Raw genomic sequence first — 11,919 nt, 5'->3', positions numbered from 1 at the left:
TCATCATCAGGTATGTCTATAGCTAAACACATTGAGCATATCAGTGTGTTATTATTTTCACAAATAAATCCTTTCACACAATTATTCTTTCAGATGATGAAAGCACAATTTGCAATAAAGACGAAGACATACAAGGTATTTCTATTGTTTGCAAACATTTAAAAAATTTTGACTCATATAAGATATTGCTTTTATGTTTGTTTGTGTGCTTTGATCTTCAGATATTGGTGTGTGGACAAACACGGTGATTGTAATGGTTATGAGGCTACTTCTCATGAAGATCATCATCTTTAACACCCTGATGACTATTTATGCTGTTATTAAGTGGTAAGAGTCAGTGTGTGTAGTATATTATAGTAGTGCAATAAATGTAGTTTGGTCATATATATGGTAAATGTATATTTGCTAAAGTTGAATTTAAATTAAAATCATATAACTTTACAATGTTTTTGGCTTTTCAGACGGTTGGAAAAGAAAGTTCTCTCTTACATTTTGTGACCTTGAAAACAAACTAACCCAAAGAGAGGAGACCTCTTTCTTGTCCACACAGTGAAGTTTCCTGCACTGAATCAGGACAAGTGTGGTATTGTCATTGTGGTTGGCTTCATGAAGACGGTCTTATACAGAGCATTAAATTGTTTTTGGTTTTTTTTGTTGATTAAATGTGTTAATCCACTGTAATAATAATAGAAGAAACTGCTCTCAAATGATACAAATCTATTGTCGCGCCATTTTCTGCCTCTTTACAATGGCATCCCAGGTGTCACTGACTGTGGCAGTTGAAAACAGATCATGTTTGTGAGGTCAGACCTGGTATCTGATCAAAACCTAACCTCAGACAGATGGGTTAGTGCACATAATGTGTGTATGTGTGTATTTTTGTGAGAAGATATTTGTGTAGAGTCCTGCTTGTCTTTAATTTTGAATTCATTACTAATACATTTTTTGGGAAGTTTACATTATCTTTAATATTTAGTACCCATTGTTTTGTTTTATTATAATCCTGTAAATATAAAATTAAACAACAGGAAATACACTCAGGCTTTTTTGAATTTATTGGTTTTTAAATAAAGCACTTGCACACAGTTTGGATTTTTTTTTCTTTTTTGAGAGCCTTAAGTAACACACTGACATAGCAACAGAGCACCACTAGGTGGCAGTACATTTACATCTGACATTTGTTTTATTATTATTCAACAGCAAGAATATAGAGCTTAACTTCCTCTACAGGACACTACGTTCATAAATAAGTTAGGTATTATAACATTTACCAAGCATTCTTCACCAAACAGACACTCACACATGATGTAAGAGATCACAATGCCAAAAACTGAGATTAAGCTTATATGGCTAAACAAGAAGGGTAGAATTCTACCAGATTTGACATGTTGAAAAGGTTCATGGTCATAGGGGTTGACATTTCTACCAGGTGTCAAATGGCATTCAATTCCCACAAGACAATGCTGAAGCATAAATCTCAGCAGACCCTGGTGAAGTCTCCTCAGTATCTTACAGCAGCTTGTCTATTCTGGTGGGAGGAGAAAACCAGTCTACAGTAGGACGTTTAAAACAGGGGAGAAAGAGGCTATGTGGAACGTAAGGGTGCTGGTCTGGGAATGAGTTGTGAGTTCCTGTGCACATAAAAAACATACATAATCTGTTTTAGGCTTAAATTAAAATAAAAGTATACATGAGCAGGTATCATCACATACTCTTGGTAAAACGTTGATAGAACCTTTAACGTGATTCTCAAATGAAATAAAAACATCCAAACGTGTCGTCAATAGGTTTAAAAAAAACTAAAAAACACTGGTTCTTCTCTCTCACACAAACGCACACACACACACACACACACTTGAGGAAAAACAACTAATTTATACAGTAACAAAATGGTTTCCTTGACAATTTTTTATAATACATTCAACATAACATTACACTGACTGACTTTATATGAGATTTAGAGTCAAATCAGCTACTGGAAGAATGAACTTTAACACAAATGGCAAACGGCAGCTCCTTGTATTCAACTAACTTTCACTCAAAAGAATGAAAATCCAGGATTTGAGCCTTTGAAATTTTGGAAGAGGAGAGTAAGTGAGAGAAAGAAACACTGATGTGGATTTGTTAAAAAATTTAAATAAAGTGCTTCTGTTCAAACAAACATCCTCTGTCTGAGGTATTAAAGAAAAATCACATCAAATGGCACCAAAAAAACAAACTTTACACAATCAAACTGTGTAATGAAGACAAAAACTATTTACAGTCTGGAGTGTTCATCCACACACTAAATTGACCCGCGCAAAAACGTGTCATTTGCAATGGCATCCCGTCCAGTGATGAACAGCCTGCATACGCCGTCGTCTTTAGTTGGCAGATTCTGGCAGGTAAGATGTAGTTGTTTTCAGTCTCTTCTATGCCCCCTGAGATGTCTGCCATCTCTTCTACAAAAACCTCTTCTTCTAAGTAACTGTCCAGCCTGCTGTTTCTTCTCTGCATGAGACAGAAATCAGTGCTCAGTATCAGTGCTAAAACTCTCTCTCTAGTGCACACATATACAAGCCCACACATATGGAGGCACACACAAAGACACACAATGCCAATTTACATCAACGCTACGCTTAAAGCACACAGCAGGAGGAGAACGAGCCGTTTAATTGGTTGAGAATCAGAGTGTAAGGCAGAGGTGGCAGAGTCACGGGGGTAGATTCTCCATCTATCTCGATGCGGGTGGAGACTCTCCATGTCCTTCTGGGCACTGTACGCCGCCACTGTGAAGTTAGCATCCCCAGTGGTCAAGAGATCAAACACACAGGAATGAAAGTAAATGTCCCGCACCTCGAGCTTCTCCCTGCAGCGGTCCTTTGCCCCTTCTAAACTGAAATCCTGCATGGCACCATAGGGGTAATCTTGTGTCTGTGAAGCGTAGTTGTGCCAACGCAGCTGCTGAAGCTGTAGGCCAAGTGCAGGAGGAAAGAGGGGGAGTGGGAGATGCCCTCCTTGGTCAATGCGTTCTCCGCTGGGGCACCCGTTCAGACAGAGCTGCAGGTCCTGGGTGGCATCATAGGCCTGGGCCAGCTCCTCTGGGATCCGCACTGCCAGGGTCAGGTAGCGGCCCAGCTGGCGAACGATTACAGTTACACCAATGTAGCCAGCATGCAGCTCCACGTGGCGCCCTGGGGTGCGCTCAGAGATCCACAGAGCTCGGACCTTCCCAGTTGCACCGTCTGCACCAGCAAAAGTGTGAATAGGGTCTCCACTGCTTACAGTGCCATCATCAAAGGCAGCAGGAAGGTTATCTGTAACTGCCTGGTAGACCCTCTGATCTGTGCAACCCTCATAGGGTTTGAAGATGATGGTGATCTATAGTGGGAGAAAAGGAGCCATTTCAGTTTAACGTGTGCTTAGTATATCATAGTTTCACACCCTTAAACCACTAATCGATTCATTGAGAAGAATTACCAGATTCCTTTATTTTGAAAGTTATCAGTTGTTACAAGCCTGTATGTAGAAGGTCTCAAATTACACAGGTTACTGACTCTCATCACACTACAGCTGAGAAATGACTAAATTACTTTTTAACAAGTTGTAATTTGATACAGCTATGCAAACATGCTGGCACATGCACACACATACACACACACACACAGGCTTCCAGTGGTGAGTGGAAGCAGTGGATAAAGGGTGTGGTGTGAGCATTACGGTTAGCACTAGCATCATAGTTCCGGTGAATGGCTGCTTTGTTCACATGACAGCTGTGAGGAATGAGGCCTAGCAGGCCATTAGGCCTGCAGGGCTGTTAATGTATGTGTATGTGTGTGTGTGTCCCTAATAATTGTGACTAATAACTTGCCCCACCTCTGACACAAGGTCAAACCTTCAGCTCCACAATGTAGCAACCCTCCTATTTGCTTAATTTGTGTGTGTGAGTGTGTGTGTTTCTGCCTGTGAGTGCATGGCTAAGTGTATGCATGGGTGTGCATGTTTTTTAATAATTAAAGCTATCGACTAAGCTTGAGAGGGCAGATCATCAGGGGAAACATCAACATTGCGTCTTTAACACCACAAAGATCACCTTGTTTGGCTCGTCATCCATATGATGGTGTTTGTTAGTGTGATTGCGTCTGTTTTGTCATACTGGGACAAGAACCTTTAACACGCATATTGCCTTAAGCTGTGTGCAAGGAGTGCCACTTGTGAGACACGCACACACACACAAATACTTGCAAACAGGCACACAAGTAAACAGTGGCTCCTTTCACACATTTCATTCCATGTTATTAGAGGTCAGGCTATATGCAGCCATTAACCAAGTTGAGTTTCCAACACTGCTCCAGTCACAAGAGACAGTCACAAGATTGGGCTGTTTGTCTCACACCTGTAATTCTGTGGAAGCCAGAGACACAGAGAACTGAAAGGGACTGATGGAAAGAGAAAGAAAAGTACAGCAGGGAGAGAAACGTTTTTGGGTTTTTTTGCCTTGTGTTGTTAAGAGTACTCTGAGGTACAGAAAAGCAATTTAGAGGTCATTATAAAAATGTTCTTTCTCTAACACTCACACACCCATAAAAACACCAGATGCTCTCATTTGGGAAAGTCTTTTAGCATTAATAACAGCAAATTAAAGCCAATTTCCCTCTGCTTCCCGCTACACAAAATTTCCCTTCTCACCTTATTGGTTGCTGTGGCACTGGAACCTGTTACCACAGGCACATTCGTGACCTGCACCGACAGATAGTCATTATCAATGAGAGGCCATGCCCCCTCCACCTTACAAGTCTGGAAGCTGTCCTTAAAGGTTCTCAGGTGTGGGTCCCCGAACAGTCCGCAGAACAGGTACCCAGGCCGTGAATGGCTGTGGCCATGGCTGTGAGTGTGGGAGTGTCCGTGAGTGTGTGTGTGGGCATGCTGGGTACGGCTGTGGTAGTTGCAGGGCTCAGGGTGGACTTCCGGGTGCGTGGAGGATGTGGGGCCGTCCCTGGAGCAATTCCTCTGGCTCATGAGGTCAGAGATGCCCAGCACAGCCGAGTGGAAGACCAGGTTCCCACGGCAGGACTTGGCTGTCCTCTGGGTGCAGGCTGAGTACGAACGTAATGCCTTGCAAAACTCGATGTGAAAGGCATCCACAGCTGGTGTTAGGTGAGAGGTGAGGGAGACAAAGTCGGTGGTGCATTTTTGGATACGACACTGAGGGGTAGCCACCTGGCACTCACCTGGGGAGGACACACAGATAGAGTCAGAAATATTTCCAGAAGGTAATAAAAGTGGGTGTAAACCACTCAAAAGAAACATAAAAATAAAAAAAAGTCTAATAAGTAAGGTATGAAAAGACAGAGCTGGATGTTACTAGAAGTAGAAAATTGATGAGCTCAGAAGACAACTGAGGTTATTGTGTGAAGCAGGCTTTGAAGTGAAACACACAAAGCAACAAGCCTGTTACAATCCATCCTAATAAAATTGGAAAAAGAACTGGCCACAAGTTTAAGGTCTTGATCAATCAGCACCGCTGCTATGTGAGCGTAATAAACCTAAAGTGTAATAAACCAAAGAGCAGACAGGGAAAAGATAAAGAATGCTTTCTCACAAGAAGTAAGATAATACTACTTATATACGCAGGGAGCACATAACACATAAAGTGTTAGAGAGAGAGAGAGAGAGAGAATGAAACACATGGTACCAAGCATACAAATCAGCATGACTTGTGAATATTTTAATGTTCTCTTTATTGTAGAGATTGTGTCAGGAAGCTGTTGTAATGCTGCGTGACTTTAAAAGAGAAAGTATACAATCAAACATGTACTTTCTATAAATATTCTTTATGATTTTTGTCCTGTAATGCTTGTTTCCAACAAGGGTCAAACCACCCTTTTATATCATAGATCATCAGAGAGAGGGGGAGTTAGAGCAAGAGAGAGAGAGATTAGAGACCAGACCTAATGCATCAGTCACAGCGTGCTCCTATTAGATTAGGCAAGAGAGAGAGTATGGGCCTCTGCAGTGTATGGGCAGCTGCACGCCCAACCAGCCACACGCACACAAAAAAAAAGCTATCTTGCGAAGAATTCTGACTGTGTTTCTGTTAAATGCACACTGTGATCTTTAGATGGTGGCGTGGTCTCCTAACAGTCAAGCCCAAGAAGAAAATGTGTTTTTTACTGGAATCAACAGGCTGTATGTCACACCATCGCATCACATCCAAAGGTTGCCACTAAAACATAAACACACACAAGCAAACAGCACATTCCAGCTCCTCTTTGTGCATTATTTTGATGTGGGGGCCTCATGGAGATAGGTGCCACCAAATGGGGGCAGTAGTGGTCTAAGTTTCAGAAATCAGGGTGCAGGTATGGACCCCTACTTGCACCATGCTTCAGAATCTCTCTCCTGCCTGTAAAATACTGACACCGACCCACAGACACACACTTAGACACATATACACAGGCTGTCTTCCATGCCAGCCACCACTGTACAGACAGTGTGAGAACTGAGGACACACTGTGTCTTTGAATGGTGCACCAGCAGCCTCCCGCTTTCCTTCCTATCTGCCTTACAGTACCTAAATACCATTCCCAATCTAATCACAGAGGGTTTATTCTTGTTTGGAAGGGTATGAGAATCATGGGCTGATCTAAAGACACAACAAAGCCCGTTTTCACACACAGTTGAGTTGTACCTGAAGAATAGAGATCAAACTGGTGACTCAAGTGAATGTTCAAAACTCTCTGATGACAAGCATCTCTTGAAGTTTCACACCAGCCCTCGTTGTATCGCTATTTCTGATCCTGCACTCTGGATCCAGCAAAAACAAGATTTTCATCCTTTAATTAATATTGTTCTGAAACCATATTAAAGCACAATTTTCACATTTGTTCTTCAACGCCTCCCATGATCCCCTTTTCATAAAGCCATCCTCTTAAGCTCTTTCTCAGTATGCGCAGCTGTACTTTTATATGAAAATCCAATCTATGCATTTAAATAAGCAATTTATGGTAAATTGAGCTGAAGGGAATACAGAATTGTCTAGAAAATACTCAGGAGAGAAAGGAGAACTCTTCATGTAAGGATTAATGCACGAGAGACATTCAACACATCCAGACCCTGGTATTGTTCATCCCTTGGGGTAAGTATCTAATATAGACACAATAAAACAGTCAGCAATGCCCACATCATTCCTTCCATGTCCTACCACAATATTAATCTCTTTCTTCACACCATCCCCCTCTTCCAGCTGCTTCTATCATCTCATAGAGAGAATTTCTTCTTTTGTCTGAACCCTTTTTTTCCCTGGTTTGAACGATTTGCCTCGATCAGCACTATTCTGTTTTCAGCTCGCTTAGTCTGGCTCCTATTCTCCTCACCTACTGGTCATCCCTGTACACTTCTCTACTGTCAGAGGTCAAAAGATTCAGCTGAATCTCTCAGGGTTGGTTTAGCTATTTTTTGTCTCCCTATCCATCTGCTTCCAACTTCTCTGATCTCTGGAGACATGAAAAGGATGTACTGGGATCATCTCTCAGCTGAGGGAATGGCTTGTGAAGTGCTTATTGATCACCTTGTTGTGTGTGCACTCTCTTACACACTGAGCTCACATCACACAAACAGCTCTCCAAGCTTAGAGATATAACACTTTACAGGAGCTCCCAACACTACAGGATGCACTTTCTCTTGACTAGACACTGCAAACAATAGCCAACAACTCAGACATTCCTGCCTTCCCATCTAAGCAGTCACATGGACCTGAAGAAATGTGTCCAAATCCTCTAAAAGTTATAACAAATAAAACATTCTGTTAGGCCAAACAGACTAAATAATACACATTTTTTCCAGGTGACACACATGCAGCAGAAGGTGCCAAAAGGGTCTTTAATGTGAAGTGTGAAGTGGGTCTGGCTCTGTTCCCACCAGCCTGTGTGCAGAGGTGGTTTTGTCCCGCTGTCTGAGTCGTGTTAAACTAATTACCGTAGGTGTGACTGTTCAACAGACAGCCACAGCAGACCCCCTTGCACACACAGCACCACACTGACCAAGCCAAAAAAAAAAAAGCTGGATCCTGGAAAGACATTATACTCTATGTTGAACAACCTTTGTTTTCTTTCTTTTTGTTTGGCTTTGATGGGTTTGGATGTTTTAACAATATCCCATAAAACGATGAATACAAAAAACGTCCAGTTTAGGAAAGCATTAGTTTCAAAATCTACCTGGTGGAACTATAACCACCTTTATGACCCTGTCCGTTATGACGCATTGACTTAGTCAAATTTACAGCCCTGATACTAACTTTTAATTATCGTATTCGCCTCATGGTGTTTCTTTCTCGATTTTGCTCGGATTAAAGCTTATATGCGAGCTATTAACATGGGGAGAGGTAGTCACCCTCTGTTTTCTTCTTTCCCCCTCCTCCATGAGCCATTAAGAAGCAGACGGGAGAATGACGGCCCAGGAGAGAGGGGGAAGAAACTCGATCCGCGCTCTGACTGCTGCACTGCCGCTGGAGAGCGAGCCATTGTGAGGCAGTTCGGGGCCCAGCACAGAGACTGGCCACACATTTAAAAATAAAGTATCTTTGAGTACTAATAAATGCAACATAATGACAAAAGCTGTTGTTACTGTAGTTGTAGCCTACTTTGCCCAGCGCAAAGCAATCAGTCCAGAATCAGAAAACAAAGTGCGTACATTTACATATTTGTTTTGGTTGTGATCTAAAGACGTGCAGTTGTTGCACTGCTGAACAGTATTTGGTTACCTAAGTGAGCACCGCAGGAGAGAACGATGATCAGCAGCAGCAAGGGCAGGAAGCGGCGCACCAGAGACGGGGAGGCGAGGCGCTCAGCCTCGCGGCAACAGCATCCGGCTCTCCCCATCCCCGTCCATACAGGGCCAGGAGGGGAGAGTGGACAGACCCCCGAAGGGCGAGGAGGGGGGCTGTCCAGGCCTTCTCACTTCTTCTTCTTCTTCTTCTGCCTCTTCTTCCTCACTCTTCGCTCCTTCCTCTCCTGCTCGGGTGCGCAGGGGCATTAAAACACAGCTGCTCCGCGGAATTCAGGGCGGAGGGGGTAGGGGGCAAAGAGAGAAAGAAAACAAAGTACAACCAGAAGTCACTCCGACGACACTTTCACTTATGCCTTGTACAAATCCACACCCCAAGTGATTTGATTGCGCTCCCTCCGCGCTCGGACTGTCGCCTTGATTACGATCACTCAGTGCTCACTCCTCTCTCGTGTCTAACACGCACAATCACATCCCTGCCTCTCTCAGCAGGCCGGGGTTGCTCATCCACTCCTCCCATTTCACTTTCTCCACCTCCTCCTACTTTGCCCCTCCAACAAATCAATAAAAAAATCAACCAAACCCTGCTGGCGGAAAACCCGCCTACCATGACAGAAAGAGAGAGAGAGAGAGAGAGAGAGAGAGAGAGAGAGAGAGAGTGATCACAAAATGATGAAGAGGTAAAGAGAGATAAAAAAGTAAAGGAGCTAATAAATCACAGTGTACAATAATGCGTGTCTGATGTAATGCTCCAACGATGGAAGGAGTGAAAGTTGATAAAGACAAACTAGAGTTTCTGAGACATTTTATATTTTTCTAAACAATAGACACACTAGGCTGCCTAAGAAGGGAGTTGTAAAATTTGAATTCATTTGTCACAGAGAAATAATCTGAAAAATACCACCCTAGACACAAAACTAATTCAAGTTCAGGTTTGTTCAGGTTTTTATGATCGTATAAAACAGTCCAGCATTGTACGCACCTTTAATTATATTAAAGCTGAAATGATAACTTCATCTAAAGTTCTACTTTGACTTGCAACTTTTTATACTCTTTTTAACATTTAATGCAAGATGATTTCCTGTTTTCCTCACTATTGTGATATTATTCTGCTGTAGCAAGCCTTTGATCAATTTGATGCACTCACCAAATGAGCTGGATGTTCTGCAGAAAAAATGTTGTTGGTGAGCATATTTACCATCGCTGTTTGATGTTTTATTTTATGTATGAGTTTCTTTATCCAAATTCATTATGTTGCAGTAAGAAGTTATCCACAAACGTATAGTTTGGACACGTTTTTATCTTATCTTGCTTTGCCAAAAAAACACAACAACAAAGAAAAACTATGTAAATTATTCTGTAGGAGGCATTAGGTGAGCCTACGATTTAAACAATAATAACAGACATTGAAAACTAAATACTTTGCTATACAAAGTATGCAAAACAGCCAAAACTTTACCATTGTTCCCTCGACCTTGATAAATGAATAACATCACACCCATGTATTTGAACATTTTTATTAGAAAGAAGTTGAACCTCATCCAAATTCCTTTTTTTAAAAGTACATTTTATTGAGCTGGACAGATTTCAAAGCAAGTGCTGGAGCCTCTGCAGTTCTAGATAATTTTTGACCAAGTACAGAGTGTGCGTTCTTCCCATCAAGTGTGTTGAGGGTGTTTGTACATTTTATATGCACAACTGTTTTCTGCAATCCTTCAGTCTCTACCACCTGGGCTTAACATGTGTGTGTAAGCTTACAAACTACATATGTAAGTGTCTCCATAACTTTGACTACAACAAGCAGACCTTCTCTGTGGCTGGTATTTTAGTGTTGTGTGTCATAGCCAGGTAGTTTCACCCTTCCATGTTTCACATGACTCAAACCACATGTACACTCACATCACTGCCTGCCATAAGTTTAATAATGGTCCCTCACTCCCTGCTGGTTGTATCAGAAAAATAAACACATGCAGTCATTATAGAGCTCATATAGTGATTTGACAGTAAGTGTGTCCAGAGGAGATGATGTGTGCAACTCAAACAGACTCTGATATTAGATTATATTAGCTTCCTGTTTGTGCCAGAAGCCTCTGATCTCACCAATGAGAAAGTGTGTGTGTGTGTTTGTGTGTGTGTGTGTGTTTGTGTGTGTGTGTGTGTGTGTGTGCATGTGTCTGTGTGTATGTGTGTGTTTGTGTGTAAACCACCCATTAACTCCAACTTGACTAACTTGACAAAACATGTTATTATATGACTAAAAATACACCTAGTAGTATAGTATAACATTATACAACATAACACACTTTTGCTAGAAGTATTAGTTTAACATTGTTGCACACTTTTCACTTAAGAAAATTTTTTTTTACCTTTTCTGCTGCTCTCATGCACTTTGTCTCTGGCTCATATCGGGCCACAATGTCCTCTGTTGCATATTGTTTCCCTCCATTTTATTTGCTCAATTGCTTGTTTTCTCTGTACTGTTGCCTTAGAAATATAGGCAAACACACACACACACACACAAATAGCTCGGTCTTTGGGCTAACAGAACTCTTCACCAGCATCATCAAAAAGCTAATGCGAGAAAAGCTGCTGGAATTTTGACGTTCGTCTTTCTAGTAGACCTCATCTGAAGAACACCCTACTGAGACATTTAGTGCTGTTTAACTTCAATTTGCTACCCAGCTGTATGTCCTCAACACAAAAAACTCAGTCAAGAATTAAATACATAGGATTTGGACAGTTAGACAGCCACGCTAAGCAGCGACTTAACCTGCCACTCATACTCTTTTGCATGATGTGGCACACTTGGTCAGCATTTCATTTATGGTAACTCTCTGAATATAGACTGGTTAATTCAATTACACGTGTGCATATGGTGCTATTCATCATTACTAATTTCATATTTCATTCTAATCACTCATCCGCCTACATCGACACACAGAAACCAAGATGACATATGACCTTATTCATGGAGTTTAATTCTATGTTTCATAGTAATTCATTTAATCAATTACACCACAGCTGAGACCTGAGAGAGGAGAGAGGAGTACACTCAAACTAAATCATCCACAAACACACACTCTGCCTAGTTATGCATTCATACACTGCACCTCAGGCACAAAGACAGTCTGTTTCTGTGTGTCCAGTTTGTCTTCA

At 41.7% G+C, this 11,919-nt stretch overlaps 1 protein-coding gene across 1 annotated transcript; it reads right to left on the bottom strand.

Annotated features, from left to right (window-relative positions):
- Positions 1–1,037: 1,037 nt before the first annotated feature.
- Positions 1,038–9,315, bottom strand: rgmb (repulsive guidance molecule BMP co-receptor b). The gene is made up of 3 exons (XM_067521837.1): positions 8,741–9,315; positions 4,669–5,210; positions 1,038–3,360 (listed from the first exon to the last, which is right to left on the bottom strand). Exons 1-3 carry the CDS (start codon positions 8,856–8,858, stop codon positions 2,602–2,604), a joined length of 1,419 nt encoding a protein of 472 aa, XP_067377938.1. The 5' UTR covers positions 8,859–9,315; the 3' UTR covers positions 1,038–2,601.
- Positions 9,316–11,919: the final 2,604 nt, after the last annotated feature.

This window comes from Channa argus, chromosome 11, assembly GCF_033026475.1.
Source record: "Channa argus isolate prfri chromosome 11, Channa argus male v1.0, whole genome shotgun sequence".
Lineage (NCBI taxonomy): Eukaryota > Metazoa > Chordata > Actinopteri > Anabantiformes > Channidae > Channa > Channa argus.
The sequence above is the reverse complement of the archived record's forward strand: the minus strand, read 5'-3'. Positions and strand labels throughout refer to the sequence as shown.